At 39.2% G+C, this 25,343-nt stretch overlaps 1 protein-coding gene across 1 annotated transcript in view; it reads left to right on the top strand.

Annotated features, from left to right (window-relative positions):
• Window positions 1-25,343, top strand: part of SEMA3C (semaphorin 3C) — a 157,031-nt gene that overhangs the window by 75,343 nt on the left and 56,345 nt on the right. Inside the window, exons 3-6 of the mRNA XM_075857354.1 lie at window positions 5,256-5,416; window positions 9,876-9,938; window positions 17,742-17,861; window positions 19,160-19,250. Coding sequence (XP_075713469.1) covers window positions 5,256-5,416; window positions 9,876-9,938; window positions 17,742-17,861; window positions 19,160-19,250 — 435 coding nt within the window. The remainder of the gene's footprint in view (window positions 1-5,255; window positions 5,417-9,875; window positions 9,939-17,741; window positions 17,862-19,159; window positions 19,251-25,343) is intronic.

Genomic DNA, 25,343 nt, shown 5'->3' with positions numbered 1-25,343 from the left:
CCCACGCGATCAGCGGCAGGAGCACGGCTGTTCTACACAGCCTGGCTCCTGCTGCAACTGCCGGAATCGAAGCGCGCTCCGATTCCGGCAGTTTAACCCATTAAATGCCGCTGTCAATAGTGACAGCGGCATCTAATGTTTTTGACAGAGGGAGGGAGGCTCCCTCTGTCCCCCCATCGGCGCCCCCGCAAAGAAATCGCGGGTCGCCGTCGGGTTTCCATGGCAGCGGGGGTCTAACAAAGACCCCCAGGTCTGCCTTCAGCATCTGCCTGTTAGGCGATGCCGGAGGCATGACCTAACAGATTGCCTGTCAGTTTTACACTGACATGCAATAATGCTTTGGTATACTAAGTATACCAAAGCATTATATATGCGATCGGCACATCGCATAGTGAAGTCCCCTGGTGGGACTTAAAAAAAAAAAATAAAAAATGTCAATCAGTTAAATAAAGTTAAATAAATAATTACAGTGAAAATTAAATAAAACGACTTTTTTTGCCCAAAAAGTGGTTTTATTTAGTAAAAGTGTCAAAACAAATAACTCATACACATATATGGTATCCCCGCGATCGTAACGACTTGAACAATAAAATGAACACATTAATTAAACCGCCGGATGAACGGCGTCCAAAAAAACCGCAAAAAACAACGGCAAAATTCTCTCTTTTCTCCCATTCCCCCCATAAAAAATTAAATAAAAATTAATCTATAAGTCCTATGTACCCCAAAATAGTACTAATGAAAACTTACACATTGTCCCGCAAAAATCAAGCCCCCATACGGCCACATCGACGGAAAAATAAAAACGTTACGGCTCTTGGAACGCGGCGATGCAAAAACAAGTAATTTTTTTCTAAAAGGCTTTTTATTGTGCAAACGTAGGAAAACATATAAAACCCTTACATATTTGGTATCCCCGTAATCGTGTCGACCCATAGAATAAAGTGAACATGTTATTTACGCTGCATAGTAAACGGCGTAAATTTATAACGTGAAAATCAATGCTGGAATAGCTGCTTATTTTCAATTCTCTCCTAAAATAAAGTTAATAAAAGTTAATCGATATATTATAAGCATCTGGTACAATTACAAAATACAACTCGTCCCGCAAAAAACAAGCCCTTATACGGCTATGTCGACGTAATAAAAAAAAAGTTACGACTCTTGGAATGCGACCGTGAAAAAACTAAAAATAATCATTGGTCATTAACGTGCAAAATGGCCCGGTCATTAAGGGGTTAAGGGTATCTTCACACGGCTTATTTTCAGCCGTTTTTCAGGCCATAACCCTCCCGAAAAACGGCTAAAAATACGTAGGCTAAACGCCTCGAAACATCTGCCCATTGTTTTCAATGGCAAAACTGTGTTTCGTTCCCACTGGGCGTTTTTTTACGCCGCTGTTTGTGAAAATAGCACGTAAAAAAAACACCTCGTAAAAAAGAAGTGCATGTCACTTCTTGAGCCATTTTTGGAGTCATTTTTCATTGTCTCAATAGAAAAACACCTCCAAAAACGGCCGTATAAAACGCATCAAAAAAACGCTTGACGCATACAAAACTGCTGAAAATCAGAGGCGGTTTTCCCTTTAAAACAGCTCCGTATTTTACGGCCATTTTTCGTTTGCCATGTGAACAAGCCCTAATAATCACACTTTTCCAATGCAAAGAAGGGCAGTATTAGGCTGAGTTCACACGTGGTGGATACACTGTGCAATAGCACGCAGGACATCCGCCCAGTCTGCTGCAGGGAGTTCTGGGCGAAAATGCGCACCAGACTGTGGTGTAGTTTTGTCCGCTGCGAAAAACTGCAGCACCAAAGTCGCATCCCGGGAGACCGCTGCAGCCTGTGATTGGCTGCAGCGGCGGTCACGTGGGATGAAGCGTCATCCCAGGAGGATGAAACACAGACTCCTAGGAAAGTTGTTTTTTTCTGAGTTCTGTTTTTTTGCGGCGGGAACGCTGCAAAGCCGCCGCACAAATACAAAACAACTGCTATTTGATGCAGGATTTACATCCCAATTGAAATCAATAGGGAAATCCTGCAACATATAAGCAGTGTTTACGTAAAGTGAATTGACATGCTGCGGAATGAATTTCCACACCACAGGTCAATTTCTGAGCGGTATTTCCGCTCAATATTTACGGAGCGTGTGGATGAGATTTGTTCAATCTCATCCACTTAGCTGCTACTGTATTTGCTGCGGATTTTCCGCAACTAACCCCTTTGCAGAAAATCCACAGTAATTACACAACGTGTGAGCTGGCCCTTATAGTGCTGCGCCTTCTAGTGGCAGAAAGACTAGAGGAGTATACCATTAAGAAAAACCTAATCCTTCACAGCTGCTGAAGGGATTCACATTAATGTTGCGGTTACCTAAGACTGGAAATGCGTAAGAAGGAACACCTGACGCAGCAAGGGTAAAATGGAATATAAGGAGCGTAAACAAATATCTCTTCAGTGTATAAAGCATTGCTGACTTTAACCCCTTTAGTACCGGCCTATTTTGGGTCTTTAGAACGAAGCATCTTTTTTATTTTTTCATTGTCTCATTACTAGAGCCATAACTTTTTTTTATTTTTCTGTTGCTGTAACTGTATGAGGGCCTGTTTTTTGTGGGACTAGTCACATTTTTTAATAAAACAATTTTTGTGTACTGTATAGATTTCTTTTTAACGTTGAGTAGCTTTCTTGGAGGGGGATTCCGGTGTATTTTTCTTTTTTATGTCTTACTACTTTTGCACAATTTAAAAGCAAATTTCATGGGGAATTTTTTTTTTCTGTTGCTGCATTCCAAGAGCCATAACTTTTTTATTTTTAAGTCTATGTGGGCTTGTTTTTTGCAGGACAAGTCATATATTATTTTTATAGAACAATTTTGGGGTACTTATAAATTATTGATTAACTTTTAACATTTCTTTTTAGGGGGAATGGGGGAAAAAAGCAATTCCACCTTTTGCTTTTTTCCGTGGTTTTTTTTTCACGACGCTCAATGTCCATGTAAAAATATGTTCATTTTATTCTATGGATCCTAATGATCGCAGCGACACCATAAAAATGTGTTCACCATTACCTTTGCTTCTTTGCCTGAAATTGGTTAAGGACTCCCAATTTCTCATGAAGCAAATTCAATACAATATTGTGACATGCTTGCATACAACTACTGCCAAGCCACACTTTTAGCATAGACATCTCAGGACAGAGTATCGCAAAATAATGTTTTTATTTCAAAACTGGTCATCTAGCTTCACACATTTCAAGATATTTAAACCAAAAAAGCAGCAAAAGGACCCCTATTCCAAATGCAAATGCAAAAGTGTGTCATGTAGTAATCATATGGGATGGTCCAATGATTAAATATCATATGCATCCAGTAAGCACATGTCAAAACTACAAGAAGATTGATGCAACAAGAAGTAGAGAAAATGAAAAAATCTTTATTAAATAGACACAGTAAAAATCTGAATACAGAATGGTTATGTTGATTTCAACAAGAAGCACTTTACGTAACAGACCATATTATTTGGTCTGTTATATATATTTACATATATTTATATTCACTTACCTCGTTGTAGTCCATGTATCTATGGGTATTGACCTTTTTTGTGCCACTGAGCGACTAGTCCTGTTTCTATCTGTAGGTTCTGGATTATTTGTTTTTAACCATTCTGTATTCCGATTTTTACTGTCTATTTAATAAAGATTTTTTGCTAACCCCTTCCCTCTTTGGCCACCTTCCTGACAGAGCCTCATTTTTCAAATCTGACATGTTTCACTTTATGTGGTAATAACTTGGGAATGCTTTTATCCAAGCGATTCTGAGATTGTTGTGACACATTGGACTTTATGTTACTGGCAAAATTTGCTCAATACATTCAGTATTTGCCGAAACAGTGGAAACCCCCCACAAGTGTCCCCATTTTGGAAACTACACCGCTTGAGGAAATGATCTAGGGGTATAGTGAGCATTTTGACCCCACAGGTTTTTTGCTGAAATGATTGGAAGTAGGCTGTGAAAATGAAAATCTAAATTTTTTCCAATAAAACGTAGGTTTAGCAAAAAAAATTTTCATTCCCACAAGGGCTAAAGGAGAAAAAGCACTGCAACATTTGTAAAGCAATTTACAGCTAACTCCAGTTCCTGTCGTTACAGGTGGATGTCAGATGTAACATACAGCTGACATCCACCGCTGATGACGCCGCCTCAGATCTTGAGCTGGCACCATCTTGCTGGTGGCTGTGGAATCCTTTTAGGCTCCGCCTCCGGTCGGGGCCTGAAAGTCTACTGTGCTAGGCATACTGGGAGGCCATTGTTAGGCCCCCGGTTATTCAGGAGTAAAAAATAAACACTCCTTGTGGAATTTGAAAATAAATCTTCGTTATTTCAATAGCCAGCGGAAAAGCTGAACAGCTTGAAGTGGACAAATTACATAAAGCGTCCGTCCCCTCTGACGCGTTTCTAGCTCTCAAGAGCCATTACTCATAGATTAGGCCCCCGGTGCATTGCTGGGGTGCCAATGAGCTGCAAACGCCTTAAATGCAGAGATCGCTTTTGACCGCTGCATTTAAGGGGTTAATGGCGGGGATTGGAGCAAAATTCAGTCCTCGCCATTACCCCAGGGTGTCAGCTATAACATTCAGCTGACACCGGGGATGGTGGCACCGACTCCGTTTCTGAGCCGGTGTCCACCATTTGTTGTATGGATACGCCAAAATGCGGGAAGCACAAGCTTTCCATAACGTATCCATACGGCATATATCGGGAAGGAGTTAAAATCAAAGGGGAAATACTTCTGAAAATTAGCAACAAAACCATGATTAATAGGGGCATTTTAAATATAACTTCAGCATGCCCTAAAATCTGCATGGTTTTCAGCAGCATTGTGTGAACAGGACTTTATAATATCCCAGTTCTTAAAATGGCACAGCTAGCTCACCGATCGTGAGAATGGGGGGTCCCAAATCTCCTACTCCTCTTCAATGCCACCCCAGCCCGCAGTGAGGAGGAGCTTGAATGGTGCATTGTTTGTTTGTTTTTTTTAAAGTCTGAGTGAAAAACCCCACAAAATGGCATATTTCAAGCTGAAGTTTCTGTTTGCCTTTCCGTTGAGCGGTTATCCCGACGGAACCCCTCAACGGAAGGGCAACGGTGATGTGAACAGGCCCTTATCTCAGAAATTGTTTACATATTTAATTTTTCTATTTTATAACAGTGTAAATATTTACAATTGAAACTGTCTCCTCCTCTTGTCCTTCAGAGCTTCAGCAGACAAAGACATCTGAGTTTTTCAGTATATCACAGAGCCCCCTGGACTACAGGATTTTGCTAATGGATGAAGATCAAGATAGAATCTATGTGGGCAGCAAAGATCATATTCTGTCTCTGAACAATAACAACATAAGTCACAGTCCTCTGAGTGTAAGTGAATAATGTAATTGTTGAGTTTACAGCCGACATTCTTTGTACACCTACCCTTCAATGACTACATGCGCATCCACATTACACCCGTTGTAATTTTTACTTATAGGTTACCCTATGTATGTGTATTTGCCATCATATTACAGTGCTCCCTGTCGTTACAATATTATTTTGTTCCCTGGATGGCTATGGTAACTTGAGACCATAGCCCCATGGAAAACTAGAATTAGAATGTCTAACCAAACAATGAAAAAAATAAGATTAACAAAATGTAATTAATTCAGACAGAAGTCAGACAGAGCTTCTAGAAGCTAGGAATCACTATGTTGTGGACAGAAGCTTCTTCAGGGTATTATACAGTACACACAGGGCACAGTGATAATACAATAGAGCAGCTCATCCTGGTGTCCACAAAAGTAGCTAATCCTGGCACAGGTTGATAGCAGTACAGTACATGTAGTACAGGTAGAGAGCGGTACAGTTCTTGTAATAGGAGTTTGTGTCCCCTTCTATGGAGACACTTGAAATTCTGGTGACTGTATGAGTGCTTATCCCAAGTAGAAAAGACGTGTCACCGAAGCCTGATTCAGATTGTCGGTATGCAATGGCGCCAGTGTGATATTTACAGTAGTGATAGAAGCAGCAAGAAAAAGAACAGGTAAGAGACTGGAGTGTCTGAATGGAACATGTGTGAAACTTTAGCTTTGGGCAGAATTTCCCTTTAACTGAAAACTCAGTAATAGAAGATATTTGAAAAATAAGAAACACAATCTTGTTCTAATATAGACTGTGAATGAACAAAGGACTCCTTCAATGTTTCCGAGTGCTGTATTTCATGTCTAAATGAACACGAGCACCAGGTTTTAATAAGTACCTCTCCCTTTTGAAGATTTATGAAGCGAGAATGTTAGCGTTATACAATCCAGTTGTATGCTCAATGCTTGCATTGTTTTAGTGCAGTCTTAGACTACCAATACATTTTTAATGGTTTCATAGGGTCCACCAAAAAGGAAATGTTGGACCTGTTTATATTAGTTTAATGGAAAATGCACCATAGGTGTATGGACTCTACAAAATAATAATAATTGTAACAGTGAAAGCAGAATGAGAAAGAAAGTAAAAAAGAACAGTAACACAATTGTGGTGGTGTGATCATATACAATATCCACAGTATATTGGAATCTCCACAGTGAATGACACACTGAAACCTTACGTAAAGTTACATTAAAGAGGCTCTGTCACCACATTATAAGTGCCCTATCTCCTATATAAGGAGATGGGCGCTGTAATGTAGGTGACAGGAATGCTTTTTATTTAAAAAAACGATCTTTTTTTCACAACGTTAGGAGCGATTTTGGTTTATGCTAATGAGCTTTCTTAATGCCCAAGTGGGCGTACTTTTACTTTCGACCAAGTGGGCGTTGTACAGAGGAGTGTATGACGCTGACCAATCGGCATCATGCACTCCTCTCCATTCATTTACACTGCACTAGCGATATAGATATATCACTATGTGCAGCTACATACACAAGCCCTAACATTACTACAGTGTCCTGATAATGAATACACATGAAATCCAGCCTGGACGTCATGTGTACTCAGAATCCTGACACTTCTGAATCTTTTCTGTGAGATACCAGCAACGGATATGAAATCTTGCGAGATTACGAGGTAGACGAGATTTCGTATCCGTTGCTGGAATCTCACAGAAAAGATTCAGAAGTGTCAGGATTCTGAGTACACATGACGTCCAGGCTGGATTTCATGTGTATTCATTATCAGGACACTGTAGTAATGTTAGGGTTTGTGTATGAGGGTGCACATAGCGATATATCTATATCGCTAGTGCAGTGTAAATGAATGGAGAGGAGTGCATGATGCCGATTGGTCAGCGTCATGCACTCCTCTGTACAACGCCCACTTGGTCGAAAGTAAAAGTACGCCCACTTGGGCATTAAGAAATTCCATTAGCATAAAACAAAATTGCTCCTAACGTTGTGAAAATAGATTGTTTTTTTAAAATAAAAAGCACTGTTGTCACCTACATTATAGCGCCGATCTCCTTATGTAGGAGATAGGGCACTTATAATGTGGTGACAGAGTCTCTTTAAGTACAATCATATCACATAGAACTTAAGGTGTTTTAGCTTGAGATGCTTATTTTTTTTATTCTACGTTATGTATATAAATCTTAAAGGGATTATATATTGTCCTATATAAATAAAGTTATGAAGGAAGTTATGTCACATTCTCATATATGCTTAGAAGTGCTGTCAGTGCTGGTCTATATTCCAGACAGGCACCAAGCTTGTAGACGGACACAGCCATAACACCTTAGCGGAGATCCTATAATGCAGTGAGAGGGTTATGGTTTTGCGACATTATATCTCTGTACAGTAACTGGTGTAAAGATTTAACTTCTTAGAATGTAAATCTTTACAGCAAGCTCTATGCAGGCATTGAGCTAGAAAAGAATAGAAGATTTCAGATATTACAGAATTGTGAATGCAGCTGGAGTATGATACAGGTTCATTTTTCGGCACACATATTTTCCTGAGCGTGTGAATAATGTATAAAATGTCCCATTTACATGCATTGCCGGTGAAATGTTAGCCGATGCTGTCAGGATTTAGGCCCAGTATCCGCACTTATATCCTGATAAAATCCTGAATGTGTAAACATAACCTTATCCTATCATTATATTTTAAATAATCTCTCTGAAGTAACTGGAGTAAAGTAGTTCCCTTTCACTTATGATATTCTCTCTGCCTATCATTATACTTTAGGATCATTCAGAAAGGCTTACATAATCGTTCCACATAGACTTTTCTTATACAGATATTTTCTGGTTACTGAAGTTAAATCAGATATAATGTTAAACCTGCCAAGTTTTTGATTAGTATATTTTCTCTTTAATTTCCATTGTCAATGGGAGTCTTAATTAGGCACATTTTTGGTGTGTTTTCGGTACTTTTTACGCGCCAAAGTATTGCCCTGATGATTCATTTTTTACACAACGTGTTTTTTTTAAATACGCTTGCTTAAAAAAAGCGCAGTATGCACTAACAATGCGCTTTCCCATTGATGTCAATGGGAAGCTTAAATAATGCATTTTTTTTACGTGTTTTTCACATGTTTGTCAGCGTGTAAGACGTGCCGAAAAACATATCAAATACACAGCCGTGTGAACAGGTCCTAAGGCCTCATTCACACAGTACAGATTTGGTCAGTTGGTTTTATCCATTGATGGAAACATTCATACTTCTCTTATTTTGCATTTGCTCCTGATTTTGGCTTTTTATTAAAAAAAAAGATGCAAAAAAACTAGCCAGAGTGTTAATGAGACCTTATTTACAAAGAATATTTCAGTATGTCTTAAATATTACATCTGTTGTATGGATCTGTATTTTTGATTGGCTTTCCTCATGGGAGGAATAGAAAACACAGAAGAGCCCTCTCCCTGCTTCTGTAGATAGACAAAAGGTTAGGAGAGGGTTAAGTCTGGGAGCTGTCTGTCACTGCTGTCTCTAGCTCATGATTAGCTGAGAATCCATCAATTAGATCTGTCCTGTATATAATCCTGCTTTTTCCTGGGATCCTTGCCAGTTATTCCTTCTGCTAGTGTGCTCGGTGTTTTTGTAAGTATCCTCAGTTTGGATTTTGTTTTCCTTGTTACCTGTTTTTGCATTCTCCCCTGCTGCTACTGTGTATAACCTTGGACAGTTTGACTATTCCCTGGTTTGCTGATTTGGTACTGTTTTGACTCTTTTGCATTTTGACATGGCTTTATTTATGATATTGGTAACAGTTTTGACTCTTACGGGTATGTGCACACACACTAATTACGTCCGTAATTGACGGACGTATTTCGGCCGCAAGTCCCGGACCGAACACAGTGCAGGGAGCCGGGCTCCTAGCATCATACTTATGTACGATGCTAGGAGTCCCTGCCTCTCTGCAGGACAACTGTCCCGTACTGTAATCATGTTTACAGTACGGGACAGTAGTTCCACGGAGAGGCAGGGACTCCTAGCATCGTACATAACTACGATGCTAGTAGCCCGGCTCCCTGCACTGAGTTCGGTCCGGGACTTCCGGCCGAAATACGTCCGTCCATTACGGACGTAATTAGTGTGTGTGCACATACCCTTACCACTCTGTTACTGACATTTGGTTGTTTGACATTTCTACCTGTCCGCCCCTGTCCGCCCCACCTGCCAGTTGCTGTCTGGTGAAGGCAGCATATCCTTTACCACCAGCAGGAATACTCAGTAACATTTTACATTGATTAAGTGTCTGTAAAGGGTCTGTATAAGGATTCCATCAATTCATGTTTTATGTTCTAAAGGTATAATACAAGTTATACTAAATTGTAACAAGACCTACAGTGTTTAACAAACTCAGCTTATTTTCTATATAATCATTTTGTGTGTGTTCTTTCTTGTTCATTCGCAATCAGGTTTTCTGGACGGCTTCTACAAACAAAGTTGAGGAGTGCAAGATGGCTGGCAAAGATCCCACAGTAAGTCAGTGAGGAAAATGCTTGTCCTGTGAGTCAGGTTGACTGCACTGCAGCCAAAGTAAAATGAAATAAAGGGTGTAGTTTTTACTAGTTATCCCCTGTGGAGTGATCGCATTAGAACACTAATTTCCAAAGTACAACCTGTGGGTTATATTCCAGATCTGTACACATAATTGGTGAATTAATATGTACATTCATCAAGCGAAACAGATGGCGTTTGTTAATTCCTGAATTTAATACTTTAAAATGTATCATAATCCTTATGAATATTAATATGCATGCATGTTAGCACATTTTGTGTTACTGATATTACATCTAAACCACATTTAAAAAATAAATAAAAATAACCTGCTACTTCAAGACACCGGAACAGCGGAACTCAAATATTTTCTCTTGGTCAGTGTCCTTATTTATAATAGCGGCCCAAGATATCTCCCTGTAGAGACCAGAATAAAAGCCATAAGTGCGGTTCTGATGTAGCTAGTCACATGGAAACCACTTCAGATCTTTTTAACTTCAGTTGTACAATTTATTATCTCCTAATTTCCAGGCAATACTGAATTTCACTTTGTCCCTTTCACTTCTTCTTGTTTTATAACGCGTAGGAAAAGATTTGGGTGCAGTTGCAACAAGAAATAAGGCTAACTGCAGACTCCATATTTGTTAGGCTTTATGCACACAGTATGGAGGCACATAGAGTCCCACACATCTGCATACTATGCTCTATCATATGTGTACCACAACCAATGGAGCATGCCAAAATCCCACAGAAAAAACTCCCTCTGCATGCCTTCATAGGAAATCGGAGGCATGCAGAGGTACAGTAGAGACCACATGCACTTCTAAGAGTACCCTTATACAAGTAAGTACAAAACAGAGTCTTGTGTACATGAGGCCTTAAAGGCATCTCTTTTAATAAGAAAATAACGGGATCGATAGGTACGATGGAACTAAATATTACTTATTTATTTGTCAAGGAGCCTTTAAAGCAGTGTACCCCAACAATATACTTATCACAGTTTGCTGTGCTGATCAGCTGTAATCTGCTGGCAGCTAGAGTTTACTATCCCTGCAAACCTACCAGCAGAGAAATGAAACATTACATAGTATTCATTTGAGTCAGTGGGTAAACTGTATAATGCACCGACATGACGGATCCTCCAAAGAGAGAGATGCTCTTCGTGGCTGCTCTCTGCTCTGGCTAATAGGTGAGGGTCCCAAACAGAGGAGACTGCTTTATTGACTCAGAATTCCCTAATAAAGTATTTGCAAATAGGTTTTCTAAGTCGCACAACCTTTTTAATTGTACATAGAGCTATTTTCTCATGTAGCATCTTCCATCATCTCCAATGCACCACCACATCTACTATATAAGTCATATAAAGCATCATGGCTGCTGATATCAGTGCTAGCGCATTGAAATATTTGGTGAGCTGCTGGCAAGACGTATGTTTGCTAGATCTGTATATTGTTACTGTATAATGTCCCAACTGTAAACAAGATTGTAGTTGTATTCAGTGACCACAGTAACTGGAACAGTGCTTTTAGAACCTCCAATTAATTTTCAAGTAAAAGAGCGCAGTTGTTGCCACTGAATAAAAGAAATGCCGGTAATTGCAGTTGTAGTAAACCTTATGAACACCTCATAAAGATGTAGTTTCTATCCTTTAACTGTGTGCAAGTAATAAAGCTGGGCACAGAAAGACCCTGATCCTTATATTTTTATATGTAGTGTACTGAACAGTAAGGCAGTCCTGTACGATATACTTCAGACTTGACATCATGAAAAAGGTTTATCAAAATGTCTAAAAAAGTTACTGACTCAGTTTCTGTATGTTAGAGGTATTCAAAACGCTGACATTTATGTAAAATCTACAGGATATGCTATAAATATCCGCACCTATCTCCAGAATGGGGTTCACTCAACCCCTGTCTTGTCTGGTAAATCAAGGCCAGGAATGAATGAAAAGGTGGCCGCGCACGTGCGCATCTTTCTTCAGCCATTTCTTTGGAAGTAACTAAAACAGCTGAGCATGCGCCGCCACAGCTACATTTATTCTCCTGTAGATATCCAAAAATGTTGCAGTGCGGAAGAACCTTTTAAAGAAAAATTGGAGGTTTTAATAATCTCCTTTTCCTCAAAAGTTTTACCCGCCAGCTGTGAAGTTCTAGAGGAGCATGCTTTCTCTGCAGACGTTCCCTTCCATTGCAAGTTCTGCTGTCTGTCAGTCCATTTCTAAAATTGTCTGCAAAGTTCTATTTAGGGGTAGCAATCTTATATCATGTACAGTGTACCTACTACATAATGACTTATAATTTGCATTGATATAGGCACAAATTGTATTAATAACATGGTGATACAATATTTCTCCTTTTTTGGTTGTAGTTGCTTTGCAGGACTCTGTACAGGCAATATATTCTTACACAGGAGTAAATAAAATAAACTGTTAAGGTTTGTCCCTACTAAGAACAATTTTTAACTGTGCAGCGTTAGTAATAGCAAACCGCTTACCTCATATTACTGCAATGTCCGAGTCTTTACTGTTTAACTTCTGTAGAGAAATGTAAACATCTGTCTGCCATTACTAATACCTGTTTGACATAACATAGGAAGTCCCCAACAATTCCGGACTTCAACGTTTCCTACTCCTACAGTAACTTACCTGTTTTCTAGACTTTGTAAATTTAAAGTAATATTCAAAATATCATGACCATTATATTCCGCTTGGAAAAGGGATAATACACGAAGACATAAAATGAATGAACAGAATACCAAATATCACAGATGTATGTGTTTTTAGAATTTAGATTTTTTTAGAGTGGATCCGAGGACACAGTGCACACCCAACCTTCATACGGTAGATTTTGCTTGATTCATGTCCAGGACTGATTGGTTAGTATTAAAACACATTTCCAGCAATATTGAACTAAAAAATTGTATAATAAAATAAATAAGTATTAATTATATGTGTGATAGTCTATTGATTGCTGATTTTCTTTCATTGCAATCCGTTTTCTTACTGTACACTAGGCCATATATATAGCAATATAGAAGAAAGAGAAAACAGAGTCTTAGAGCCAAAATATATCAAAGAGTATCAAAAAATTCCTTTATTCAATGTATATAGCAACAAACATTTAAAACTGTATATGACAGGAGAGACTCAAAATAATGTCAACACAACGATGTATCAGGGAAACCCAGATTATAGGTAGTAAGCCATTTATCAGTATAAATCTACAGGCAAGAGTATCAATGGTTTGGAAAGTGCAGTGCAAGAGTTATGGCTGCTACAGGGTCAAAAATGATCCTGACAAGAATCATGGATGTACTAAATAGATACAAGTAAGCCATCCCCTGAAACTCCAGGAGTAGGCATGATAAACTTACCCATGTACAGTCTTATTGAGTTCCCAGACAATCGGTGTGTGCGCCCCGACGCGCGTTTCGCGATTATTCGCTTCCTCAAGGGGGAGGAATAATCGCGAAACGCGCGTCGGGGCGCACACACCGATTGTCTGGGAACTCAATAAGACTGTACATGGGTAAGTTTATCATGCCTACTCCTGGAGTTTCAGGGGATGGCTTACTTGTATCTATTTAGTACATCCATGCTTCTTGTCAGGATCATTTTTGACCCTGTAGCAGCCATAACTCTTGCACTGCACTTTCCAAACCATTGATACTCTTGCCTGTAGATTTATACTGATAAATGGCTTACTACCTATAATCTGGGTTTCCCTGATACATCGTTGTGTTGACATTATTTTGAGTCTCTCCTGTCATATACAGTTTTAAATGTTTGTTGCTATATACATTGAATAAAGGAATTTTTTGATACTCTTTGATATATTTTGGCTCTAAGACTCTGTTTTCTCTTTCTTCTATATATATACTATAGAGTTGCCGTAACTTTAAAAATGGGAGGATGTTTTTTGGAACAATACCTAGCCCAGTAATCTCGTTAGCTTCTGGAAACTATTGGCTACATATATATAGCAAGCTGTACATGAACTGCACACCACTGTGAAAGGAATCTAAAACTGACAGGCATCTGGCATGGCCTAACAGGCATTCACTAAAGTCAGACCTGGGGGCCTTTGTTAGGCCCCCGGCTGCCATAGAAACCATCGGCACCCTATGAAACCACCCTATAAAACCACTCAGATGCGGTGGTCGCTATTGACCGCCACATCTGATGGGTTAAACGAGCAGAATTGATGTTGATTTCAATCTCGCCCACTCGAGCAGGTCTGCTCCAAGCCCTCAGCTACCTCCGGTATCTGAGAGCAGGGAGCTTTAACAGCTCCCGACGGCGCTGCTTTATTCTGATGCAGCATCGTAAAAACGCTACTGCATCAGAATAAAGCCTCTTAGTGACCGCCATGAAAAAGCGTATTGGTGGTCACGAGCGGGTTAAAGTAAGTTAAAATACAGTTGGCTTATGAATGTGGCTCACAAGTAGATGTCGTCTTTTCACACATATAGAAAAACAGGATATCCCGGAATACTATGATTAATTAAAGAGACTACGGTACTTATAACCCTGTAGGGGGTCTGAATGTATGTCGTTTTACAATACATTTATTTTCCAAGTATGAAAAATGATGAGAGAGCGCTGATGTCTCTCAATGAACTGCACCTCATCACGTGATGTTTTGGGAGTGACGTTCCTTTCCTCATGTGTCTGATGCGCATGTTCACATACTGCAAGTTGCTGAATTTAAGCCAAATGCTTTACTGTAGTAAATAGACTTTCCAGAAATAACACTTACTGTACATATTGCAGTTGAAAATCAGCGGATTTCTGGACACGCTGCTGTTTTTTATAACCACAACATGCCTGATAGGTGACAATTATGGTTTTTACACGCTCACGATTTACATTAGGAACAGTTCTGAGAACGTTTTCCTAGAATTATTTCTTATGTAAAAACCACAAGATTTTTTCTATGGTATTTGTGGTGCTGACCCATAGCCACCTCATGTGACTGTACCTTTAAACTTAATAAAGATTGATTCTTTCTAAATTTCCATTGGAAATAATTTATATGCTGATATCATCACAGTAACGGTTACTGGCGTTTGTATTAAGCAGTTAACAATAAAAAAAAATTATATGCAGAATCTTGTTGTGGAATTTATGATGTGAAAACAAACTTGTTTTCTTGAACTCGACTGTTCTCTTCAGATAAATCCACGTTTCTACAATGACATGAGAACTTGGTGTTTCTCACTTGCACACACGTACCATAAGACCGGATTTACACGAGCGTGTGCGTTTTGCGCGCGCAAAAAACGCAACGTTTTGCGCACGGAAAAGGCACTTAACAGCTCCGTGTGTTATCACCATATGATGCGTGGCTGCGTGATTTTCACGCAGCCGCCATCATTATGACACTGTTTGTATGTTTGTAAACAGAAAAACACGTGGCGCTTTTCTGTTTTAAATCATACTTTTTACTGCTGTTGCGCGAATCACGCGCGGCACACGGAAGTGCTTCCGTGTGGTGCGCGTGATTTTCACGCACCCATTGACTTCAATGAGTGCGTGATGCGCGAAAAACGCACAAATATAGGACATGTCGTGAGTTTTACGCAGCGGACTCACGATGCGCATAAATCACGGACTGTCTGCACGGCCCCATAGACTAACATAGGTCCGTGCGACGCGCGTGAAAAACACGTTCGTTTAAATAAGCCCTAAGTATGAGTTAAGAAAAGACAGAAACAAACTTGACTCATTCAAAAAAAAAACATTGATTGAAAGAATATTTTTTTTGTAGTGTTGTATATTACATTACTAATGAAACAATGTAGTAATTTCTCATAGTATATACAGTACACACATACAGTCATGTGAGAAAGTAAAGACAACCAATTTAACCTTTTTTTTTTTAACATACGTGGACATATCAATATTTTTAAGACTATCTTCTTTCAAATGATATATAACCATGTAATTGAATTTGCAATAAGTTATGAAATAACTCACAGATTTATAATTTTTTTAAGAAAACATGTAACCACGATCATGCTGTCCTTACCATGGGAAGCCTGACTCAGTGACCGGTGTGACGATCATAATCTGCTGCGTGTAACTGTAAAGCGTTGCTGCATTTTAGAGAAATATAACAACGCTGGGTCACGGGCATTGTTATGTGCTTGGGAGCTGGGGATAGGTGTCCTCTGGGCGATTCACTTTCGGCTTCCCCTACCCGGCTCACTATGATTAACAGGTCTCTTCCTGTATACAAATATTACAGCGATCAGAATACAATGTTATGACTCACATAATTATACCCCCAAACCCAAAAGTGCATTATGTTTCTGACCCAAACATAATCTAAACAAACATTATAAATAGTGTGCAGTATTAAAAAAAATAAAAAAATAAAAAAAGTACTTTGCCAAATTTGATCATGTCGCTGATATCTTTCAGAATAGTTTGAATCGTTGCTCTAATGTCAAATATACAGTGCCATAAATAAAAAATCTGGTTTGGTAACAAAACACGACTAATCTAGGTGATCATCTACATAATTCCCTATTGAACATTTTTAGACATTTGCCTGGAATTAAATAAAAAAATGTTTGTAGAAGGGAGATGTCTAAATAAAGAATGAATCTAATGTGAGCAATTTCCTGCCGGTACTAATTCACAAATTACATGTGAAATGTAGCAGAATGGTCATCTTGAAATGGTGTTATTTATCATGTGCTGATGTTCAAATGATCTGAAAAACAAGGCAATTTATTATGTAGTCAATGACAGTCTGGCAGAATGTGTCCTGGTAAATTGCAGCTGGCAGAGAAAAGTATATTCCGTATATATTTCTACACAGGGTTTGTTTGCCGTCTGTAATAATGGAATCACATTGGTCTGTATAAGACCACTAGAAGCAAAGCGGTAGGAGATTTTTATAAGATTATCTGCAAAGTTGCTTCATTTTTATTTTATTTTAGATGCGCTGAAGTAATAAAAATGGTTGCAAATATGTGCATATCTTTTAAATATAACAGAATATTAGATTATAGAGGATATTGGCTGTGCAGACGTATCGGTAAAGTACTTATTTGTGCAGCTCTTCACGAGAATCATGGACCGTTCATTTACAGTTTTTTGGCACTGATTTTGAACGCGGAAACCGCGTCAGAATCAACCCCCAAAAATCCTTTCTTGCCGCGGTTCCTACCTCTGACCTTCCATTGAACCAATGGGTGGCAGAAAAAAAAACCTGTGCCGCTAGTTTCTGATCGGTTTTTGAAAAAAATGTGGAAAAATACGTGTAGGCAGTTCAGAATCTGGCCTCAAAATTCCTGAAGGAATTTGGAAGCAGATTTTTTTCTGCCTGCAAAAAAACTCTGTGTGAATATGGCCTTTATAGAAATCCAATTGTGTTTCAAGCTGTGTAAATACATACTGTACTGCTTGCACATGTAGAGTATGGAATGGAGACTTGTATGTATTCATTTACTTAACTTTACATAGAAAATTGTTGACAATGTTTCACTATGTTAAATAAAATGATCCAATAATTATTTCACTCTAATATCATGTATGGCACGTAGCCCTACCAGAAAATGTGTAATGTATGAAAACCAAAATCAATGACACATGTTTATTATTCATTTTACGCCTGAAAAAGGTTACATTACCTACTTTAACATTTAGTGTCAATTTAGAGCACTTGTAGCATCATGTTAGTTAGCCATATTTAAAAGTTTTGGAGAATTCCCTTTAACAAATGCACAATCTCCAATATTATCGTATAAATTACTTTTTCTTTTTATTCCTTCAGCATGGTTGTGGCAATTTTGTACGTGTGATTCAAAGCTTCAATCGAACTCATCTGTACATTTGTGGAAGTGGAGCCTTCAGTCCTATATGCACATATGTCAACCGAGGCCGCAGGTCTGAGGTATAGTATATGTTACATTTCAGTTATGATAAACAAAAAAAAGGCGTGCATGTTCTGAGAGTTTTGCAGGAATCAAACATGTATACAAAAAATATCCACTTAGCAATTTACTGTCATAAAAAATTCAATGCAGCCAATAGTCAAGTGACATCACATAAATGCTGTCACTGTGCATCAGAACTTGGGCTAAGATTAGACCTTTTGCTCTTTTATGAGCTTTTGCTTAAATTATTGGAGTGTAAACTTCTGGACACTTTATTGTAGTGATAATTATAATATAGTAATTAAATAACTGATTATATCAATAATTTATTTATTACACATCTCTTCTATATAACACCAACATATTCTGCAGAGCTATACAGAGATTGCCATCATTCATATCCGATCTCCCCAATGGAGCTCACAATCTAACTTTCATATGTCAGATACAGACTAGGGCCAATTTACCTTCAGACTATGTGAGAAAACCTACACAAACACTAGGAGAACATACAAACTCCATAGAAACGTTGGCCTTGGTTGGATTTGAATCCAGGACCCCAGTGCGCCAATACAACAGTGCTAACCACTGAGCCACCATGCTGTCCCTAGAGTTGGGTCACAGTCTGTGTTCAGACTGCACGGTGAGCATTGTAGTAACACCATCATAGCAAAACAGTACCCAAATAAATACTGTAGATCTCCAAGAGGGGAAGAAAAATATGTTTTCACCGTAAACAGTACTAGGGGATTGCGTAAAACAACATAAATGGTCACTACAATTCATGTAATAGAACATTAAACAGTCTGTTATTTAAAAATTTATTCTGAATGAAGAATTCAATCTAACACACCCCTGTAAAGAGTTTACTACAAAAATGATCTATGCAGAGAATACTTACAGCCTAGTTAAATGATTGTGACTTCCATTAGGAGACATAGGAGGCATTTACCAGTCTGCCCTCTGTATTAGGTTTATGTCTGACACTACAAGAATGTACTTCATGAAAGGTCACAGGAAGCATTCTCTCTGCACAGTCACGCTAAAAATCAAAGCCGCTATTCATAATTTCATGAACAAAAGGCTATTTAAAAGCATGTGCTGCAGATTTGTAAAAAACATAGTAGAAATTCAGTGACGTCAAATCACTTCGGATTTCCATGTACAGCTTCAGCCGCTCATTGCTATCGGTCTATTTCTACTAAAATTCAGGATAGAAAATGAAAGTTATTTGCAAAGCTCATGTCTAATCAATGTTAATTTTAACCACCCTGATCTGTGTCAGTACAGTACAACATGTTCTATCATTTTCTAGGATCTTATTTTTTTAATTGATTCCAAGAATGAATCTGGAAAAGGGCGCTGTTCCTTTAACCCGAAAGTGAACACCGTTTCTGTAATGATCAGTGAGTATTTATTTGCTTTATACATTTATATTATGAAATATGTTCATATTTTATAGTGTAGATACTTTAGTGCAACAATGATGTGTGATGAAGTCAAAACCTGAGACTGTCACCAGAAGGTAAGAAACGCAAGCAGAACCATGTATTATAAAAAAAAACACACATGGTACCTCCCTCATTTGAGTATTCATTTACGTATTAACTCTTGAATATTACTCTGAGATTAGTATGAGAAACCTAATGCTAGACAATCGAAGCATGATGAGGGAAGCCTTGAACTAGTGCATTATTATTCCTGTGTTTTATTTACTTTGTGTGTAGTGCATTAACCCCTTCAGGACGCAGCCTGTTTTGGCCTTGTGGCAGAGCAGATTTTTTCAAATCTGACGTGTTACTTAGCCAAGCGATTCTGAGATTGTTTTCTCGTGACATATTGTACTTTATGTTAGTGGAAAAATTTTGTCGACAAGTTGAATATTTATTTGGGAAAAACACCAAAATTTAGAGAAAATTTGCCAAAAATAGCATTTTTGCAAAATTTAAATGTATCTGCTTGTAAGACCGATAGTAATACCACACAAAATAGTTACTAGTTAACATTTCCCATATGTCTACTTTATATTTGCATCATTTTTTGAACATTCTTTTATTTTTCTAGGATGTCACATCGTTTAGAACTTTAGCAGCAGTTTCTCACATTTTTAAGAAAATTTTAAAAGGCTATTTTTTCAGTGACCAGTACAGTTCTGAAGTGCCTTTTAGGGCCTTATATATTAGAAAGACCGAATAAATCACCCCATTTTAAAAACTGCACCCCTCAAAGTATTCAAAACAGCATTCTCAAAGCCTCTTAACCCTTTAGGCGTTTCACAGGAATTAAAGCAATGTAGTTGTGAAATTTTAGAATTTCATTATTTTTGGCGAAGTACAGTAAAAAATAGTGTAGTACCGTGTTAGCCAGAGACAATATGAAATGTTAAATACTTTTGTGTCAAAAAAGACAAAAGTATAATAGGTATGATACCTTTATTGGCTAACCATAAAAGTTCTATATGCAAGCTTTCAGAGCACAGAGGCCCCTTCTTCAGGCAGTTTACAAATGAATGCTTTTTTCTAAGTCATTCATTTGTAAACTGCCTGAAGAAGGGGCCTCTGTGCTCTGAAAGCTTGCATATAGAACTTTTATGGTTAGCCAATAAAGGTATCATACCTATTATACTTTTGTCTTTTTTGACACAAAAGTATTTAACATTATTTTTGGCAAAATTCATTTGTAATAAAAAAAAATCTGTAACTCAGAAGGTTTTATCAGACAAACACAACTCAATATTTATTGCCCAGTTTGCAGATTTGAGAAATATCCCACATGTGGCCCTAGTGTCCTAATAGACTGAAACACAGGCCTCAGAAGCAAAGGAGCACCTAGTGGATTTTGGGGCCTCCCTTTTTTTTTTTTTTTAGAATATATTTTAGGCACTACGTCAGGTTTGAAGAGGTCTTGTGGTGCCAAAACAGTGGAAACCTCCCAAAAGGACCCCATTTTGGAAACTACAACCCTCAAGGAATTTATCTAGAGGCATAGTTAGCATTTTAACCCCTTTGTTTTTTTGCTAAATTAAGTTGAATTAGTCCGTGAAGATGAAAATCTACTTTTTTTCTGAAAAACATAGAATTTTTTAATTTTTTCAACGAATAAAGGCGAAACAGCACCCCAACATTTGTAAAGCAATTTCTCCCGATTATGGCAATACCTCATATGTGGTAATAAACTACTGTTTAGACCCACGACAGAGCTCAGAAGGTTAGGAGCACCATTCGGATTTTGGGGCGCAGATTTTGCTGGAATGGTTTTCGGTGCCATGTCGTGTTTGCAACGCCCTGGAGGGACCAAAACAGTGTAAATCCCGCAAAAAGTTACCCCATTTTGGAAACTACACCCCTTAAGGAATTTTTCAAGTGGCATAGTTAGCATTTTGACCCCACACGTTTTTTGCAGAATTTAGTGGAAATAGACTGTGAAGATGAAAATCTACTTTTTTATTCTGAAAAAACATAGATTCTTTTAATTTTTACAAGGAATAAAGGAGAAAAAACACCCCAATGTTTGTAAAGCAATTTTACGGCAATATCCAATAGGTGGTAATAAATTGCTGCTTGGACCCACGACAGGATTCAGAAGAGAAGGAGCGCTATATGGAGCACAGATTTTGCTGGAATGGTTTTCAGGTTCCATGTCGGGTTTGCAGAGCTCCTGAGGTACCAGTACAGTAGAAACCCCCAACAAGTGACCCCATTTTGGAAAGTGCACCCCTCAAAGAATTTATTTAGGGGTGTGATCACTTTTATGACCCCATGTTTTTTTTTTTGCTGAATTTAGTGGAATTCTGGCATGAAAAAGAAAATGTTAAATTTTTTACAACTGCGTCATTTATAGGACAGATTTTTCAGACACAACATGTAAGTGAAAGAAAGCACCTCAATATTTATTGGGGTATTTTTTCTGAGTTCAGAAATACCCCCAAAGTTGTCTAAATATGTTGTCCAGACACATAGCAGTCCCTGGAAGAAGCACCACAAGGATTTTGAGGCCTTATTTTTACTTGATTTGATGATTTTTAGCCACAAGCATAGGCCTAAAAGAAATTGTGCAGATCCCACACATTTGTTAGAATATTAGGTATTCATCTAGGGGCATAAAGAGGGTTTTTAGTTTTGTTATACGTTTTTTTAGAGTGTCCAATTTTAAAAATGGGTAAAAGACCAGAATGATAAAGGGGTGGGTGTTTTAAAATTATACATTCTTTAATCCAGGGAGATGTGGAAGATGCGGAAGCAGTCCTTCATACAGAGTCCGGGTTTTGATGGACAGGTGTCGCACCTTTTTTGCGCCTTGCGTTTTTTTGGTGTTGCAGATATTTCACTTGGAAAGTGCTGCCCAGGAACAATACGGCAAGTACTACTTGAAGCAGCAGAGGTTTCCCCCACCCTTTCTCCAAGCAGAAGAAATGTTATAATTTTTTCATGGTACTCCAAGTAGGTACCCAGGTGGCCAGCTTTATGGAAAATTAACAATGAATTGTACAGTGCCATCTGTACAAGGTACACTGCCAATTTCTTGCACCATATTTTTCTTTTTCGCATGGCACTGTAGGGTTTTAAAACCTGATCATTCAGGTCAACCCCCCCATAAATTTATTATATGCCTGTAAAGGATCTGCCAGGCACTACGTCTGTGGATACTCCCAGGATTAATCAATCGACACCTGAGGCCAGACCTCTTAGACTGACACCTGCTCCCACCAATCAGGGTGGCAGGCTCAGGAGTGGGAGAGCCTATCGCGGCCTGGTCAGTCGGAGTTAGCTCCGCCCCCTGTCCATTTATACCTGCCGTTTTCTCTTCCTCATTGCTTGTGATTCTTCCTGGTTTCCTGGCCCCACTGCTGCCTTGCTCCAGCCTGCTTCTGCCGTGCTTCAGCCTTGCTTCAGTTCCCGCTTATCCTGCTTCGCTCTGCCCCCGGCTTGCTTCCTGCTCCGTGCTCTGCGTTTGTATACTTCATTACATCCTGATCCTGACTGCTATTTCACCACTCCTTTCCCTCACGGTGTTCCGTGGGCTACCGCCCCTTCCCTTGCTTGTTCCCTGTTTGTATCCCCTTGCACTTAGTCAGCGTAGGGACCGCCGCCAAGTTGTACCCCATCGCCTAGGGCGGGTCGTTGCAAGTAGGCAGGGACAGGGCGGTGGGTAGATTAGGGCTCACTTGTTCCCTTCACCTCCTTCCGCCATTACAATGCCTGAATGCATATAGGCTTCATCGTGGATATTGTGAATCCATGTGTGGGGACAAGGGTGCAGCTGGCGTCATGGATAGATGTCAGCATGTACACATCTTTTTTTTTTTTTTTTATCCCGGTATTTCAGACACAGGACCCCATCCTGCAGCAATGCCCTGCTTACTCCAATTTACAGGGATTGGCCGATGAGGGTCTTGGGAAGGTGTCGCTGTTTTTTTCGGACCATCCCACACGCCACTGTTTTTTTGTCTTTTCGACATTTGAACAGAGTTAAACTTGTGTACCAGTTGTCCAACTACAAGTTGTACCCCTGATTTAACAGTGGGTGCAGGAGGTCCCAAACTATCTTCCTTGTGGACAGGACGGGGGACAATTTGGGGGCTGTATGTCCTGTCCTTCCCCTCATAGATCCGGAAAGCATGTGTGTATCCGTTCTCAGACACACAGCTTGTAGACCTTGATCCCGTACCTGGCGCGCTTATTGGGCAAATATTGGCGAAACTTCAGCTTGCCCTTCAAGTGCACCAAGGATTCATCAACTGATGTCTCTTTGTTGGGGGTGTAGTTTTCAGAATTTTTTTGGCCGAAAATGGTGAGGGGCCTAATTTTAAAAAGTCTGTCAGAATTCGGGTCATCATGGGGGGGAGCATTGGGAGTTGTCACTAAAATGTAGAAATTTTTGGAGGTCCTCAAATCAGAGTCTGGTCATAGTATTTCGGTACAACGGACAATGATATAAAATGTCCGTGGACCAGTAGGATCCCAGTTTGGGCTTTTTAGTTAAACCCATGTTGAGGACTGACCCCCAATATTTTTGCATTTCTGCACAATTAGTCGGTTGCCAACGATTGGGCTGGGCATAAAAGGAGTTGGGGTGTTTCGGCTATAAATTGGTGGGCGTATATTTTGGTTTGGTCCACCATAAGTTCTATCAAATTGTCGGTAAATAACAATTTGAAAAATCCAATTCCTGCCGCAGCAGTAAATTCTGGGATTTAAGGGGAGTAATTAGTTGGGGGTGACCAATCATTGCTGACAGTACCAGGGTCAAGCAAAACGGCAGTTTCAGAGTTAGGCAGAACCTGGGCACTTACCCTCCTGCGACTATGAGGAGGTTCCTCACTGTCACTAGAGGAGGAGGACAAGAGACAGAACTTTGGTTCCTCGCGGCTCGCTGAGTCGGTACCGGATGCGATCATGGCATACTCCTCTTCAGCGGTGTAATGTTTCGCAGCCATTTAATTAATTTGTGTGATCTATGTATATATCTTATATGTGCGTGTGTGTATGTATGTGTGTATGTATATATATATATATATATATATATATATATATATATATATATATACACTACCGTTCAAAAGTTTAGGGTCACTTAGAAATTTCCTTATTTTTGCAAGAAAAGCACACTTCTTTTCAATGAAGATAACATTAAATTAATCAGAAATACACTCTTTACATTGTTAATGTGCTAAATGACTGTTCTAGCTGCAAACGTCTGGTTTTTAATGCAATATCTACGTAGGTGTATAGAGGCCCATTTCCAGCAACCATCACTCCAGTGTTGTAATGGTACATTGTGTTTGCTAACTGTGTTAGAAGGCTAATGGATGATTAGAAAACACTTGAAAACCCTTGTGCAATTATGTTAGCACCGCTGTAAACAGTTTTGCTGTTTAGAGGAGCTATAAAACTGACCTTCCTTTGAACTAGTTGAGAATCTGGAGCATTACAATTGTGGGTTCGATTAAACTCTCAAAATGGCTAGAAAAAGAGAGCTTTCATGTGAAACTCGACAGTCTTGTTCTTAGAAATGAAGGCTATTCTATGGGAGAAATTGCCAAGAAACTGAAGATTTCCTACAACGGTGTGTACTACTCCCTTCAGAGGACAGCACAAACAGGCTCTAACAGAGTAGAAAGAGAAGTGGGAGGCCCCGCTGCACAACTGAGCAACAATACAAGTACATTAGAGTCTCTAGTTTGAGAAATAGACGCCTCACAGGTCCTCAACTGGCAGCTTCATTAAATAGTACCCGCAAAACGCCAGTGTCAACGTCTACAGTGAAGAGGCGACTCCGGGATGCTGGCCTTCAGGGCAGAGTGGCAAAGAAAAAGCCATATCTGAGACTGGCTAATAAAAGGAAATGGTTTATATGGGCAAAAGCACACAGACATTGGACAGAGGAAGATTGGAAAAAAGTGTTATGGACAGACGAATCGAAGTTTGAGGTGTTTGGATCACACAGAAGAAAATTTGTGAGACGCAGAACAACTGAAAAGATGCTGGAAGAGTGCCTGA

The sequence above is a fragment of the Rhinoderma darwinii genome, chromosome 3 (genome assembly GCF_050947455.1).
Source record: "Rhinoderma darwinii isolate aRhiDar2 chromosome 3, aRhiDar2.hap1, whole genome shotgun sequence".
In the NCBI taxonomy this organism is placed as follows: domain Eukaryota; kingdom Metazoa; phylum Chordata; class Amphibia; order Anura; family Rhinodermatidae; genus Rhinoderma; species Rhinoderma darwinii.
This window is presented reverse-complemented; position numbering and strand designations above follow the sequence as displayed.